The sequence below is a fragment of the Zophobas morio genome, unplaced genomic scaffold (genome assembly GCF_036711695.1).
Source record: "Zophobas morio isolate AGI-343-1 ecotype UQ-CSIRO unplaced genomic scaffold, CSIRO_AGI_Zmor_V1 ptg000014l, whole genome shotgun sequence".
Taxonomy (NCBI): Eukaryota; Metazoa; Arthropoda; class Insecta; order Coleoptera; family Tenebrionidae; genus Zophobas; species Zophobas morio.
The window spans coordinates 17,342,865-17,361,003 of record NW_026972119.1 but is presented as its reverse complement, the minus strand read 5'-3'; the positions used below and the strand labels follow the sequence as shown (position 1 = coordinate 17,361,003).

General features: G+C 31.2%; 1 protein-coding gene across 2 annotated transcripts in view; it reads right to left on the bottom strand.

Moving 5' to 3' along the window:
* LOC135128584 (2-oxoisovalerate dehydrogenase subunit beta, mitochondrial) overlaps positions 1-18,139 on the bottom strand; it is a 53,622-nt gene that overhangs the window by 5,288 nt on the left and 30,195 nt on the right. For both annotated transcript variants that reach the window (XM_064055478.1, XM_064055477.1), the window contains exons 5-6: positions 5,335-5,480; positions 4,873-4,959 (exon numbers count right to left, since the gene is read on the bottom strand). In XM_064055478.1, the coding sequence (XP_063911548.1) occupies positions 4,873-4,959; positions 5,335-5,480 (233 nt within the window). The remainder of the gene's footprint in view (positions 1-4,872; positions 4,960-5,334; positions 5,481-18,139) is intronic.

Genomic DNA, 18,139 nt, shown 5'->3' with positions numbered 1-18,139 from the left:
AGATTTTTTAAATTTCTTTCAAAAACAAAACACTAGGGTGTCCCAACATTTTTTTTTTACAAAAGTATCAGGGATTCCAAAATTCTTTGGATTTTTTTTATGAAAAGAATAGGTGTCCCCAAGATTCTTTCAAATTCGTTCTAGAACAAAATACCAGAAGATCCCAAAACTTTTTCCACGAAAAATATCATAGACCTACAAGGTTTTTAATTTTTTTTTCAAAAATAAAACATCACGAGCTCCCAAGTTTTCTCTAAATTCTTAAAAAAAAACACTAGGAAGCCCTAGTTTCTTTCAAATTTTTTCGAAAACCATCACCACAGGTCCCAAAATTCTTTTAACTTCTTAAAAAAGATACTTGGGTCGCCAATATTCTTTCAAATTTTGTCAAAATGAAAATTGTAGGATTCTCCAAGATTTTTTCAGATTTGCAAAACAAAACAAAATATCCCAGGTTCCCAAAAATCGTTCACCGACGCAACAGCATAGACCAACAAGTTTATTTGAATTTTTTTCAAAAATGAACTATAGGGAGTCTCCAAGATGGATCTAAATTATTATAAAACACTAGAACTCCAAGATTTCAAATTTCTTTCCGAAAGCTCTTAAGATACTATAAAATTCTTTCAAAAATAAAACACTAGGGGGTTCTAACATTCTTTTAAATTTTTGAACAAAGATACTAAGGACTCCAAAATTCTTTCGATTTTGTTCAACGAAGACATTAGGAATCTCCAAGATTCTTTCAAATTCGTTGCAGAAAAAAATACCAGAAGTTCCCAAAACTGTTTCCACGAAAAGCATGATAGACCCATAAGGTTCTTTCAATCTCTTTCAAAAATAAAATACCAAGAACCCTAAGATTCTTTTAAATACATAAGAAAAAACAAGAAACACTAGAGATCCTAAAATTCATTCACATTTTTTCAGAACTAAAACACCTGGATCCTCTAGATATTTTTAAATTGCTTTAAAAAAAAAACACCAGGGGTCCTAACATTCTTTACTGAAAATAGTAGGGGTCCCCATTTTTTTTTCAAATTCGATCCAGATAAAAATAACAGAAGTTTCCAAACAAATCACGAAAAATCATCGCAGCCTGACAATGTTCTCTTTCACCGGGGATCACAACATTCCTCTAAATTCTTAAAAAAAACCTAGAGACCCCAAGATTCCTGTAAATTACAAAAATCATTAAGGACCCCAAAATTGATCCTGTAGTTGTGAAAAATGTCCTAGAAATATATAGGAAAGTTATGGGAGCCATAAATACCAGTATTCATGATAGTAGTAGAAAATCTGGTCTGGAAATCTATGGTTTCTCTGGAGTCGAAAGTTCTAGAACGTAAACTAAAGTTTAGCAAAACTACGATTTTTTGCTTCACGATCGCTAATCGACAGATGTCACTAAAACTGTAGCATTCAAACTCTAAACCGTTTCGAATTAGTGGTTGTCCTCTTCAGAGATCTGATTAATATAAAAGGACATTTTTATAAAACTTGGTTAAACATATTTTCTTTTATCTACTAAATACGAAAAATTGAGGAATTGAAAAATTGGGGAATCGACAATTCAGAAATTGTAAAGTTGAAAAACTGAAAAAACCAGAAATCGAAAATCAAGAAGTCGAAATACGAAGTCGAAAAATCGAAATTTTGAAAAATCCCAAAACTGAAACATGGAAAAATTTAAGAAAAGCGAATCATCAGGAAAATGAAACATCGCACAATCGAAAAAGTAAAAAATTGAAATATCTAAAATTTAAAAAATTGAAAAACCAAAAAATTAAAAAATCGAAAAACATTGAAATATCGAAAAACTTTAAAAACGAAGAAAATTTTAAGAACAAGAAATTGAAAAATCCCAAAACTGGTACACCAGTAAATTAGAACTTGGTTAAACATATTTTCTTTTATCTACTAAATACGAAAAATTGAGAAATTGAAAAGTCGAGGAATCTAAAATTTAGAAGCGCCAAAAATTGCAAAATTGAAAAAGGAAAAAAATGAGAAATCGGAAAATCGCAAATCAAGAAGTCGGAATACGAAAAGTCCAAAGATCCAAATTTACACAATCGAAATTTTGGAAAATCCCAAAACTGAATTATGGAAGGCAGATTCCTGAAATTTATTAGACTTACTAATTTGGATCTTCTGAATGCGAACCAGAATTTGAAAATTGATGTAAGTAAGCAGGTTTCTGTTTTTTTTTTTGGTTTTTGGAATTATCGACCTATAGAAAAATGGCATCGTTTGATTTGTAGGGCTCTCAAATTCTATTTGATAAGGATGACACCTGAAATTTTCTGGAGTCTAAGTTCAATCTCCTAAATACGAATCCGAATTCAGAATTGAGCTAAGAAACTTCCTGAATTTTTTTGATTTTTTTTAATGATACTAGCCGTAGAAAAAGTATCGTTCCTTGTATCGATCTCTCAAGATTTATTCGATAAAGAAGACTACTGAAATTTGCTGAATTTATTAATTTCAATATCCTGAATACTTGGAAGAATTCGGAAATCGAAAAATTGAAAAGTCGAAAAATCAAAACCTAAAAAATGGACAATTCAAGTACGTGAACAATCGGAAAATTGAAATACTGAAAAAAAATGAAGAACTGAAAAACTGAAAAAGAGAAAAATCGAGAAATAGAGTAGACAAAAAACCAAAAAATCGATTAACCGAGAAATCCAAAAGTCTAAGAATCGAAAATTCGGAACGTAAACTAAAGTTATTAGCAAGACTACGATTTTTGCTTCACTTTTTTAGGGAATGGCGGTGTCTCTAACATTTTTTGACAAATATTTAAAGAACGGGGAAATGCTAGTCGTAAGATGTCACTAAAACTGTAGCATTCAAACTTTAAACCGTTTCGAATTTGTGGTTGTCCTCTTCAGAGATCTGATTAATATAAAAGGACATTTTTATAAAATTTGGTTAAACATATTTTCTTTTATCTACTAAATACGAAAAATTGAGAAATTGAAAAATCGGGGAATCCAAAATTTAGAAATGTCAGAAATTGTAAAGTTGAAAAATTGAAAAATGGAAAATCAAGAAGTCGAAATACGAAAAATCGAAATTTTGGAAAATCCCAAAACTGAAATATGGAAAAATTGAAGAAAAGCGAATCATCGGGAAAATGAAACATCGCACTATCGAAAAACTAAAAAATTGAAATATCTAAAATTTAAAAAATTGAAAAACCAAAAAATCGAAAAACATTGAAATTTCCGAAAACTGAAATATCGAAAAACTTTAAAAACGAAGAAAATTTTAACAACAAGAAATTGAAAAATCCCAAAACTGGTACACCAGTAAATTAGAAATCGAAAAATTGAGAAATTGAAAAGTCGAGGAATCTAAAATTTAGAAGCGCCAAAAATTGCAAAATTGAAAAATTGAAAAAGGAAAAAAATGAGAAATCGGAAAATCGAAAATCAAGAAGTCGGAATACGAAAAGTTCAAAGATCCAAATTTAAAGAATCGAAATTTTGGAAAATCCCAAAACTGAAATATGGAAGGAAGATTCCTGAAACTTATTGGACTTACTAATTTGAATCTTCTGAATGCGAACCAGAATTTGAAAATTGATCTAGGTAAAAAGGTTTCTGAATTTTTTTGGTTTTTTGAATTATCGACCTATAAAAAAATCGTTTGATTTTTGCTGGACTAAGTTCAATGTCCTGAATACGAATCCGAATTCAGAATTGAGCTAAGAAGCTTCCTGAATTTTTTTGATTTTTTTTTAATGATACTACCCGTAGAAAAATTATCGTTCGTTGTATCGATCTCTCAAGACTTATAGTCGACAGAGGTCACTAAAACTGTAGCATTCAAACTTTAAACCGTTAAACTTGGTTAAACATATTTTCTTTGATCTACTAAATACGAATTAAGAGTTGACAATTGTTTAAAATCAATATATTAAAGGGAGTGAAACACTTTTAACTATACTAGCGACTCCACTGAAAAACTACATTAGTTTTATGACCTTTAAGACAAAGATAAATAAGCACATTAATAGTACCATAAAGCGAAAACAAATTTATGAGTGGTGTAGATAGTTAACTTTCAAATATTTTTATTATGGATTTACGACTAGTCGGGATTCATGGTGATAGGTAGATGGTCAATCATGAAAAACGATCTTTCTAGAGTTGTGGTGCAATGAAATAAGAATTTCCAGTTATTGAGAATTAATAAAAACAAATAGAAATAAATTCAACTGATATTAATTTAAATCACTCTCTTTACTACCGGTATATTGAACGATAAAAATACCATAAAAAAGTCACAAAAATATCGGATGCGTGATGTCGATTATATTATACTGGGTGTCCATCAGTTCTCATCAAGTGAGCTTGCAGATGTGATCAAATTTGCCACTTCATTGTGACTGTGTATATAACTGAAGAGGTAGACAACCAGTAATTTCCGTTTTTTTTTGTCAAAAAGGATTCACTGCCGGAATTTTGGTCAGAACTATGTATTATGTATTAATTTGGTTTAAAATAACAAGGTCTTATTGCTACAGCTCTTTTTCCATTTACAAAAAATTTAATCTAGAAGTTTCCGATGCGGGGGCACAAAATTCATATAAACTCATAAACATCGATAAATTCTCCGCATATCTTATCAACGTAGATTTATAAGTTTATTACAGCATCCATTTTTTCTCGCATCCCATTATCTCAAGTGAAACCGTAACAGGCCGCATTCCCGCACACTATCCTGCTGAAATGCTTTTCCGCGCAATAAACATCGTAACAAAGCAAATTCAGTCTCGGCCATAAAAAATAAAACTAACATAACATAAATTATCTCTGTGGGTTTCCGCGCTAATTTCTTATCAAAAATTGCGATACCTACCTGTATCGTGGCAGCGACTTCGGCCCCGAAGCCCCCCGTCAGCGGTGCCTCGTGAGCTATTAGAACCCTCTTAGTTTTCTTGACAGACTGAAAAATCCGCAGTAAATCAAATTAAGGACGTAGATTTTTCTTTCAGATAAGCGCAACAAAGAACTACCTTCCATTCCGTTTAGATTATTTGTTTCTCGAAGAAACAAACAGAATGCGGTAATGCTATTGAAATCCGCTTCCGGTTCCTTCGGCATTAGCTCTAACCGGATTCGAGATAAATTATTTCCATCGGTGTGTACCACGGTCAGTCAATTAGGTAAATGACGAGGCTAACAGATTCTCGATAATTGTTGACAGCGTCGGAATCGAAATTTAATGGATTCATGCACGGTTGCGCCAAATTAAATTTATTAAAAATTGCGCCAGAGTTGCGCCATATCGGGAGGTGGTGAAGGTTGCTGTTATTATTACCTGACACACGGTGTTCCTGTCCCAGGGCAAAATGGAAACGAGATCTATGACTTCGCAGGAGGCGTTGAATTGGGTTTTGGCCAAATGGACCACTTCGAGGAGGACGTGCACCTGAGTGCCCCAGCCGATCAGCGTCACTTGCTCTCCTGCAAGAAATATCTACATAGAATAGAGCGTATTTTACTACAGATACACATAGGAGTATAGAGGCTGTCTTTTGTAACTTTTTTTTTCAAGATAGATCCTTATTTTATGATAAAAATTATTAATAATAAAAAATATTCAGCAAAAAATGTGAAAAGCCTGAAAAATTAACTATCATGTTTTCAGTTGTACAGTTTCATTAAATTTAAATAAAGAATTTTTTTGATCGACAGAAACCACGATTAAATAAAATCCAAGCCAATTTAAAACGAGAATTTAATTTTTGAATATTCCGAATGTGTTTTACTTCCCGAGTCCCTCAGCGACTCTCTACTTTTACGTTTTCTCGACCTTTTCCGTCCATCTGTCTGTCTGTCTGTCTGTCTGCCTGTCCGTTTGTCGATCTGTCTGCCGTTACGTATTTTTTTTTTCCATACACGATCGTACGAAAATAGTCTTTATTATTGAAATTTTCCAGAACTTCTACAATATTATTCTTTTGAGGCATTGAAATAACGATATAGCTGCAAAAAAGTACGAATTTTTTTTTTTTGTTACAAATGTCGAACTGACAGATTTGTGAATTAAATAGATGGTTTCTTACATACTTACTTTATTAACAAACTTTTTAATTATTGATTTTAGAATATTGGTTCTATTTGATTTTTTGTAGTAAAAAAAGCAAGCTTTCCATTAAAGAAATTAAGTTGGTGTCATTTCCGGTTCTACCGGACGTGATAATAAGAGGGTTTGCTTACCATCACACAGATATTTTAAAATGATACAAACCTGCTGAAAAAACTATAGGTTTATCTTTAAAAATAAAAAACTTGTAAGGGTTTTATCGGAGAAAAAATTGGTCGAAGGTTATTTTGACAGAACTTCCCTCGCCTTTGAAGTGCAACCTAACAAATCGCGCAAAAGCAATATATTTAAGTACATAACCAACGGGGAAAATGCTTTTGGAAAATCTGAAAAATCGAAATGTCGAGAAATCGAACAATCGAAAAATTTAAACAACGGAATGATAAACCGAAAATTGAGAAATCAAAAATTTCTTACTCGAATAGTCGATAAAATTGAAAAATTGAAAAATTGAAGAATCGAGAAATGGAAAAGTGGAAAAACCAAAAATTGATAAACCAGGTAATTGAGAAATCGAAAAACCGAAGACTCAAAAATTTAGAATCGTGAAAATTGAAAAATTAAAAAATCGAAAAATTGAAGTAACAAAATTTTGAAAAATACCAAAACTGAAACATTGAAAAATCGAAGAAATATTGAAGAATGGAAAAATTGAAAAATCTAGAAATCGAAGAAACTTAAAAAAATTTAAAAATCTGAAGTTCAAAAATCGAAAAATTGAAATATTGGAAAATTGAAGAATTGAAAAATCGAGAAATCGAAAAGTGGAAAAACCAAAAACTCGATTAGTCGATAGAGAAATTGAAAAATCAAGTAATCGAAAATTTGGAACTGTTAAAATTTGAAATTTTGAAAAATCGAAAAGTAATGAAACGTAAAATCGAAAAATCGACAAATCGAAAAACTGAAGAAACAAAATACTGAAAAGTACCAAAACTGAAATATCGAAAAACTGAAAAATTGAAGGAACATTGTAGAATCAAAAAATTGAAAAATCTAGTAATAGAAATATAAAAAAATCGAAAAATTGTAAAATCGAAATCTGAAAAGTCGAAAAATCGAGCAATCGAAACATCAAAAAATCCTAAAACGAAAAAATTGAAAAATGTAAAATATAAAAATCGAAAAATTGAAAAAGTAAAATTAAGAAATAGAAAAATCGAAAAATCGAAATGTCGAAAAACCGAAAAATTGAATAATCAAGAAATGGGGAAGTCGAGAAATCGAAAAGTCGAAAAACCAAAAAATTGATTAACCGGGAAATTGAGAAATCGAAAAATCGAAGACTCAAAAATTTAGAACCGTCAAAATTGAAAAATTAATAAATCGAAAAAATAAAAAACGAGAAATCGGAAAATCGAAAATTTGAGAAATTGAAGTATCAAAATATTAAATATTAACAAAACTGAAAAATTGAAGAATTGAAAAATTGAAAAAGTAAAAGTATGAAATAGGAAAATCGAAAAGTCGAAGAGCCGAAAAATTGAATAATCAAAAAATGAGGAAGTCGAGAAATCGAAAAGTCGGAAAACCAAAAAGTTGATTAATCGGGAAATTGAGAAATTGAAAAACCGAAAAGTCAAAAATTTAGAACCGTCAAAATTAAAAAAATAAAAAATCGAACAATTAAAAAACGAGACATCGAAAAATCGAAAAGCTGACAAATCGATGAGTCGAATAATTGAAAAATTAAAGTATCAAAATATCAAAAAATACCAAAACTGAATATTGAAACATCGAAGAAACATTGAAGAATGGAAAAATTGAAAAATCGACAAATATCAAAATATCAAAAAATCGAAAAATTAAAAAATCTATAAATCGAGGATACTTCAAAAAATTGAAAAATCTGAAGTTTAAAAATCGAAAAATTGAATACTCGAAAAAGTAAAAATAGTTAAACCAAAAACCGGAAAGTCGACCAGTAGAAGTCGAAAAATAGAATGTTTAAAAAATCGGAAATTTGAAAAATTAAGAACCTGGAAAATCGAAAAATTGAAATATTGAAAAATAGAAGAATTCAAAAATCGAGTGATCGAAAAGTCGAAAAACCAAAAATAGATTAATCGATAGAAACATTGAAGAATCAAAGAATCGAAAATTTAGAACCGTCAAAAATTGAAATTTTGAAAAATCGAAAAAGTAATAAAACGAAAAATCGAAAAATCGAAAAGTCAACAAATCAACTGAAGAAAGAAAATATTGAAAAAACCTAAACTGAAATATTGAAAAATTGAAAAATCGAAGAAACATTTAAGAATGAAAAAATTGAAAAATCGGGAAATCGAAATATCAAACGGTTGAAAAATTGTAAAACTGAAGAAACATTCGAGAAATAGAAAACGCGAAAACGTAAAAAATCGAGAAATGAAAAACCGGAAGGTCTAAAAATCGAAGTCGAAAAATTGGTATTCAAAAAATCGAAAAATAGAAAAATTATTGATATATAGAAAAATTGAAGAATTGAAAAATCGAGAAATCGAAAAGTTGAAAAAACAAAAAATTGATGAAAACAAAAAATAAGAAATCGAAAAATTGGGGAATCTAAAATCTGGTAACGGCAGAAATTGTAAAATTAAAAATTGATAAACAAACAAACGAGAAATCGAAAAATCGAAAATCAAGAAGTCGAAATACGAAAAGTCGAAAAATCGAACAATTAAAGAATCGAAATTTTGGGAAATCCCAAAAACTGAAATATCGAAAAATTTTAAAATCGGAAAAAACTAAGAACGAGAAGTTGAAAAATTCCAAAACTGTAACACCAGTAAATTAGGAATCGAAAAATTAAAAAATCGAGAAATCGAAAAGTCGAGAAATCAAAAAATTTAGAAACTCCAGAAATTGTGAAATTGAAAAATTGGAAAAGGAAAAAAGGAGAAATCGAAAAATCGAAAATCAAGAAGTCTAAATACGAAAAGTCGAAAAAGCGAAAAATTAAAGAATCGAAATTTTGTAAACTCCCAAAACTGAACTATAGAAAAATAGAAAAACTGAAGAAAAGTGAAGAATCGAGAAATTGAAATATCACGCAATCGAAAAACTGAAAAATTGAAAGATCTCAAATTTAAAAAGTTGAAAAAGTAAAAAATTAAAATATTGAATTTTCCCAAAACTGAAATATGGAAAAATTTAAAAATCGAAGAAAAACTTAAGAACGAGATATTGAAAAATCCCAAAACTGGAATACTAGTAAATTGGAAAATCGAGAAATCGAAAAGTCGAAAAATCAAAACCTGAAAAATTGAAATACTGAAAAAAATGAAGAACTGAAAAACTGAAAAAAGAAAAACCGAGAAATCAAGAAGTCAAAAAACCAAAAAATCTATTAATCGAGAAATCCAAAAGTCTAAGAATCGAACATTCGGAAACGTCAGATTATAAAATTGAAAAACCGAAAAAGTAAAAATACGAGAAATCGACAAATCGGAAAATCAAAGAAATGAACTATCGAAAAAGGACCACAATTTTGGAAAATTCCAAAATGTTGAAGAATTGAATAAAAATCGAAAAGTCGAAAAATTGAAAAATATCAAAACTGAAACATCGATAAATTGAGAAATTGAAAAACTGAAAAATCGAGAAACCCAAAAGTTGAAAAATTGAAAATTCGAAAAATTGAAATATTGAGAAACTGAAAAATTGAACAACAGAAAAATAGGAAAGTTGGGAAACCGAGAAGTCGACAAATCTCAAAGTCCAAAAACCAAAAAACTGATTTATCGAGAAATTGAGAAATCAAAAAATCGAGGAATCGAAAACTGAAATATTGAAAAACTGAAAACTCGAAAGTTGAAAAATTGAGAAATCGAAAAGCTATATCTACAATTTTGATTTTTTTCCAAAAATCTGAATGCCTAGGATAAAACTCAACACGAATTCATAGACCACAAATGGAGCTAAAATTTTGGTGCGTTTTACCATCCCTCATCTGTCTAAAGAAAATCCGAACAAACGACAGACAGACAGACACACAAACAGCCAGACGGAAACAGGAGACCTATTTTTTCGTAGTCTCAAGTTCATGACATCTGCTCCATTTTTTTCGTAGAAGTTTATATAATATAACCTGAATTATTTTTAAAATAGTTAGGGCTAGTTTCATAATCAAAACTTAAAGCACCTTTAACTAATGGGAGCTTTAAACCATTCTGTCAACAATGTGTTCCTAAGGTAAAAATCCAACTTTAACTTTAAAACTCCTTTAACTTGATTATGAAATCGGTCCTTAGCGTCGTACATATTTTTTTTTTTTTAGATGGACTTTAATTTCAGACTGTTTCACTGGACCAAGACCACTACCAATGTTGGATTCCGAATTTTTAAATATCAACCTGCCACACCGCCGTTCGCCGGACGTATTTGCACATGAAAACCCGCATTAACTCTAATCTTTTTAATTTATTAGGGAGCGAAATTGCACACAAAGGAACATCACGAAACGGTATTGTATAACGCGAAACAAATTGAACGCAAGTAGGTCCCTCCACCGAGCCGCCTGATTCCCCTCCTGATAGCTGACACTAATTCGAACTTCACGTTTGCGATCCCGAGATTTGAGTAAGAAATGTGGGGTAGCATGCAACAAGTGGAGCAACAGAATTAAATAACAACATTCCGCATTACTACCGATCCACCCTTACGCGTTCTCCGCCTCACTCGATTCAGGAACTAGGTCATCCGGCTGCATGTTTCGGTAAAGATATCGACGCTTGTTTATTTAGTGTCGTATCTGTCATTTCCGTATTTCCAACTTCCAGTTTATTTAAAAACCGCATTTGGTAACAAAACCACTCGATCGCGTCTGAAGAAGAAATGGAATCAAATTGGATTTCACCCACACGCACCGAAAGGACGCCGGCAACACAGAAAATAAAACAGACAGCTTTTATGTGCTGCGCAATAAATCAAGGCGTATTTCAAAATATAGCAGGTATGAATTTATTAGTTTATTTATCCTGCAGGTTCTATAGATTCAACGGGTTGTTAATTTGGGCCATTCAGGCCTTTGCGCCGACAAAGAGCAGCAGCACAATGCGATAATGTGCCGATTTATTGTGTCATAAAAGGCGTCGAAAATTTTATGGGCTTCAGCACGCCGCCTACACTGATAGGAACTACCAATATGGTTTTTGTAAAAACGGGTTTAACGATATCGATAATTCTTCGGACTGAGTTTTGTACTTATTACATGGGATTGTGTTTGTTTGTGCACATCTGCGACTTAATCGCGTTGTAGGACCTATTTTGTTCTAAAATCTAAATTTTCTATACCCCTAAGCACGATTCTTGCGAAGTATATAAAACTAATTTTATTGCGCAGCAAAAGTACGTAGGTAGATTTTAAAATAATTAAAACACCAATCTACAGACCCAAACACAAGTTATCTCTTGTTGTTCTAGGAAGAGGTTTGATGTACCAAGTTTGATGTTTGTTTCCTGTATCAATTAGTTCGTGTTGGGTTTTCGTAAAGTGAAGTTCAAAAATGTAAAACTGTTATAAAAATTGTTTATCGTCTAGTATTTTGTGCTATTTTTAAAAATGTCCAAAGTCAAATTGTCGTTAACGGACAAGTTAATAAGAGAATGAACGAAAAACAAAGACATTTTTTAAATAGGAAACCGCGAATTGTTCTGTAAAGCCTGTGGGAAAATCGTAAGTATAACCAGAGTTAGGTACAGCCGAAGTGATGAATCAATCAGACAAAAACGATGGCACGACGTCAGGTGATAAATAGGCTTTGGATCTCTGGTTTTTTGCCTTTTTATATCTACTTCAGGAATTGCAGCGAAATTTATATTTATTCGAATTTAAGAAATTCTGTTTATTTAACGCCACTTATTACTACCTAAAATGCCTAATTTACCGTTAGAGACCTAAAGCGTTAATTAAATGACCTAATTGTAAATTTTGAAAGGGTTAAAAGGGAAGGAGGTGAATCTCTGAAAAAGCATTGTATTTTAGAAGTTTATTGTTAGTGATACTGAGTGTCTTTGCCTGGGGCCGGTTTTGATTTTTGTGCATACAGTAAAGAATCCTCAAAATGCCTAAGGTAAAATCATCCACGAAAGATAAAATCAAATTATGGTTAGGGAATAATTTGTACACTAATTTTCAATTTCCTTCTTCAACCAAAGACAATGAGTTATTCTGCAAAGTGTGTGGAAAAGTTCTAAGTAAACATTTAAAATACTGAAGTTTGAATTATGTTCACATTTTTGATTCCTAGTTTAAGGGGATGTTTGCTAAAAGAAAACTGTCGGATTTTTAATTTTACCGTGTTACTGTCTTCACAAGAAGTTTGCGTGTAGAAAAATAAAGACGAGAAGTAGTGGTAAGCTGGTTGAAACGCAGGAAAGCTGGGGTGTAATTTATGACACCCATAATCTCTGGTAACAGTTCGGCACCCGCTTGTCGTGTATTATTGTTCGATTTTCGTTCGTCAACAGTTCAATTTCCATATACGAATTTATAAAAATGACCATAAGAAATAAAAATCTGAATGTGTACAAAAATTAACTTCGAAAAATTAAGACAACAAATAATAAGCCCAAGTAATTATAATCTAATTGGGAAACTGATTGATTTACAACAAAAAAAACACTCAGCCGAATAATTATAAATGCAGTTATTTTTCGGACACAAAACAATCACTTTCGCAACACTTAAAAAGATTTGTGGGAAGTAAAACAAAATTAATTTTAAGTGTCCAAATGGTTCTACTGAGTGTGTCGCTATACTGAAATGCAACGAGAAAATCACCAATTTCTGCATCAGTACGTACCTATATGTCATGATGTAATGCAAATTATAAAATAAACTAGAGACCAATAATTTGTTTCGTTTTTATTTATCCGTATTTATAAATATACCCAATTATTTTACTTAAAACTAAGTACTTCAATTATTTGGTTTACATATTTCAATTATAACTGGTTCCCTAGCTGGTTAGTATCGGCTAAGTTCAAACTAAAGAGGTATAGAAACTACCTGTGTATACTGAATGGTTATCCGGCTAATTATAAGGTTTATGGTAATCTTTTATTCAACAAAATAAAATTCTTTCAGGTAATACACTTTGATCTTTGACAAAAAGCCGAGAAGCAATAGGATTGGTGATTATATAAAGTAACAATAATAAAATTTCTATTAGTAACATTGACTTACACTTTATGTAAGTGTATAAAAACAGCGGCGGGTCTAAAAAACAATAATATTTATATGTACAGAAATTAGGAAATAAAAGCATAATAATAGTAAAACTAATCAAATGATGATTAACCTGCATTTTTTGTCTGTAGTTTTAGTAGGTTTTTGACATAATAATTCTGATAAAAATTTTTTCGACTTTTTCGTGGCTTTGAAAGTGGAATCTTCGGCTTTCGTCCCATTTCAAAATTTACTCTTTATATATTTCAATGGTCACAACAAGTTCACTAACTACACTGAAGTAAATTTATGCAAAGATTAAATTTGTCACCGAAAAGATGTCGGAAGTAATAAATTATCCCATCGGTCCAAGAACGTTCGGTGGGTGTTATACCCCAATCCGAGAGAGACCGCAGTAAGAGACAGCAAATGGAACGGATAAAATAAAGCTTCAAACATGATCAGTTTTAAATCAAAATTATGAAGTTTTATAAATCGACATTTTTTTTTTCTTTTTGAAATATCATAGTAAACACTTCAAAGAATGTCCATGACTTACTTTAATGTGAATTTTATAACTATGGTCGGCACAGTCGGACCTAATATTAGTGTGATTTTGAGCATATTTGCGATTTTATTAGAGCAAAACAGGTCATTTTTTCTCCAATTTTATAAGTTCCGGACACTAATAGCATATCAAAGATATTGTAAAAAAAAAATTGGGTTTAGATTCCAACTAGTTGTCTAGTATTTGTGAAACAAAATCTACTGTAAATTCACTGAAAACTGTACCGATAACATCACCTTAAGTGCGAAAAAAAAATCACACTTTGAACAACACTGCAGTGGCGATGCACATAAAAAGAATAAGAATAAATCCAGTAAACAGACTTTATTAAACATTAGTTCCGACAATGGTTTTACGCAATTTTGCACCGACTTATGTAGGGCATTTACCGCAGCAAATATTCCATGGAATAAAGTTAGTTGTCCTGAGTTTAAAAATGTTATGCATACATATACAGGAAGGCATTTACCCTCAGAAAGCACTCTGAGAAAAAAATTATTTACCAAAAGATTACGATATGGTGAGCACTAGAATTTTTATTTAAAAACTTTTTTAACATAAATTTTATAATTTACAGATAATTAAACAAATTAGAAATTCTATTGGCAATAATGATATATGGATTAGCGTCAATGAAACGACGGACAGATTAGGAAGATACATAGCCCATTTAGTAATCGGAAAGTTATCTTCTGAAGAAGCTGGCCGTCCATTTCTACTAGCTTTGAAGCAGCTTGATAAAACTAATAGCAACACAATCTCGAGATTTATAAACGAATCCTTGGGTGTGCTATTGATAATTTTAAGCATTGAAATTATTATAATACATTTGTAGCTTTATTGTGGCCAAAAGGAACTGAACACAAAAAAGTTAAATGGTTTGTATCAGATAGTGATTCATACATGATCAAAACTGGTACTAATTTGAAGGACTTTTACGAAAATATAACGCACTTAACATGTATGGCACATGGGTTACATTTAGTGTTTGAAACAATTAGACTGAATTATCCAGATGCCAATGGGATAATTAGCAATGTTAATAAAATCTTTTTAAAAGCACCAGTAAGAGTAGAGTTTTATAAAAACAGTTTACCAAATACACCTCTCCCACCTGAACCTGTATTAGCCTGGTGGGGCATTTGGATTCAAGCAGCATTGTTTTATGCAGAACACTTTGATGTTTTAAAACAAGTCAGTAAACATATAACGGTTTTTTACTATCATTCTTATATTGAATATTTTTAGGTTGTAATGTTATTTGAAGCCACAGATGCACAAAGCATTAAAAAAGCTCAAGAATTCCTGAATAAAGCAAACGTTAAAAACGAACTCTTGTACATTAAAACTCACTTTAAAATTATTGCTGATGCAATAGAACAATTAGAAACTATAGATTTAAAATTAAACCAAAGTATGGAAATTGTGGAAAAAGTGTATACATCTTTAAAAACACACCAGGAAAGGTGGGGGAAATAGCGTTCCAAAAATTATGTTCTCTATTAAAAAAGAATCCAGGATACGATTTTATATGTTCCGTAAATAACGTAATTTGCGGTAACGGAAATGCTACCAACAATACATACATAAATGAAAACGTAGATTGTTCAATATTTAATTTTGCACCCATCACTTCTTGTGATGTGGAACGCACGTTTTCAAAACTTAAAAGTATTTTAAGCGATCAAAGGTGTAAATTTACAATCGAAAATTTAGAGAGATTTATAGTTTGCTTTTGTAACTCATTTAAATACCTGAATTAATATTTTATTTTTTGTTAAATGCGACTTGCTTTAATTTGATCACCATTTTTTTGCGATAACTTAGAATTAGTGGACGTAACTATAGATCGTTTATTTATTTAATCATTTTTTTGTTTTTTTACACAAAATATTTGTTTCTATAATGTTTTGTTTAATGTTTTTTTAATATATTAATATTAAATCAATATCAATATTAGCGATTTTTTTTAACTTTCTCAGTATAACAACATCCTCAATACAGATGATCGTATACTAGACTTTGTATATGGTAATTTTAACCTCACTGTTACACGAGCTGAAGATCCAGTAGTATTGGAGGATGTATATCATCCCTCTTTACATATATGCTTTTCTTGCGAGAATCAACGATCAAAAAGTATTAACTTCAACAATAATGGTGACTATAATTTTAAAAAAGCAGACTTTTTATCCCTTTATTCTGAGCCAACAACAGTTAATTTCAATTTTTTAGAGAATATAAAATGCGTACATCGAGCTGTTCAGTTATTTTACGAAAAATTGAATGAAATTTTCAAAAAATGGGTTCCTAAAAAACGGAAGCCTATTGGCCATTTTACTGTTTGGTACAATAAACAAACAATTTCGCTGATTAAGTTAAAATATAAATGCTGGGATACATTTAAAAAACAGGCCGCCAGTATGCTTACGAAAATTTTAAGGTGCTAAGACCTGATGTTAAGAAAAAAGTTAAAGAAGCATATACCTGTTATTTGAGTAATATCAGCACCACCTTGAAAAAAGAACCCAAAAAATTTTGCTATTTTTTTAAGGCTCGTAATAATAACATGCCATCTCTTCCGTCTACTATGGCATATGGTGAACATAAATTTGATAATCTCCAATCTAGTGTTGATACTTTTGCGAATTTTTTTGAGACTGCGTTCACATCTGATCAACCATCGGCTAGTCTTGACAATAATGATGGACTCAATGTCAGTCACTTCGGTATCAAATCAGTTGACGAAATAACGCTAAAGAAACTAAAATCGAATATGACAGCGGGTCCAAATCTGATTCCTTCCTTCTTAATAAAAGATTGTGCAATAGTTCTGACTAGACCATTAAATATCATTCTCAATCTTATTCTAGAAACTGCGGTATTTCCAGAATTGTGGAAAGAGTCGAAAGTTACACCAATTTTTAAGGGTGGAGACAGGGCTGACGTAAGCAATTACCGGCCTATAACAATTATTAATCATTTTTCTAAAGCTTTTGAAACGGTCTTACACTTTCTGATTTATCCCCATATTACTAATATGATTGATACAAATCAGCATGGATTTGTGAAAGGCAGATCCACTGTAACTAATCTTGCACTTAAATCGCAGTATATATGTGAAGTGCTAGATAAACAAGGCCAGGTAGACTGTGTTTACACAGATTTTTCAAAGGCATTCGACCGTCTAAATCATGATCTTCTTCTTGCTAAACTTCAGCGCTTTGGTTTTTCAGATTTAATAATAAAGTTACTAAAGTCGTATTTAAATGGTCGTCGTCAGTATGTATCTCATTGTGGTTATAGGTCGAAACACTATACTCAGTCGTCAGGGGTGCCTCAGGGTTCGGTTTTTAGACCGTTAATGTTCACTTTGTTCATAAATGATATCGGCAGAGAACTAACAGCACAATACTTGATATATGCTGAAAATACAGATGACTGCATATGTCTTCAAAAAAATCTGGATGTAGTAGACAAGTGGTCAGAAACTAATTGCTTACCATTAAATTATTCCAAATGCCATATTATGACTTACACTAGAAGACTAAGTACGTTTCATTTTGATTATTCTATGTCAGGTAATGCGTTAAAAGAACTTAATTGTGTAAAGGACCTGGGTGTTATATTTGATCCAAAATTGAGTTTTAAGCAGCATATTTGTTTGCCAGGTATATTAAAGCCAACGGAAATCAAATACCAAAAACTAAAACTGCCACCCACTAACGGACAACGGAGCATACACGGTCAAATGTGGCAAACATTTGGAAATATTTTATCCCAACTTAATTCATGTAACATGTTTGGCTCACGCCTCAAATTTAAGACTGAAGTTATCCGGAATCAACAAAAGATGTCAATGGTTTAATTTCCAACGTAAAGAAAGTATTTCTTAAAGTTCATTTGAGGAGACAAGCCTTGCGGAAAGCCATGTCGGATTGTCCATTGTCTCCAGAACCTGTTCTGACAAGATGGGGTTCATGGACTGAAGCGGCAATATATTATTGCGATCATTTTGACGATATAAAAAAGGTTAATTTCTTGCTATTTATAATTTTGCTGCGTAATTCTAACTTAAATGAAATATTTTAGGTTATTATAGAATTTGACTCCACAGTGTCGAAATGCAGCGCCAATGCACAATACTATTTCCAACAAAAGCATCTCAAAGATAATTTGGCTTATATAAAAAACCCATTTTACCATCTTAGAAGCAGGTATAACTAGATTAGAGACCATTGACCTGACCTAAAGTCAGTCTGTGGATACAGCAGACCAATTGTATAAACGATTGGAAG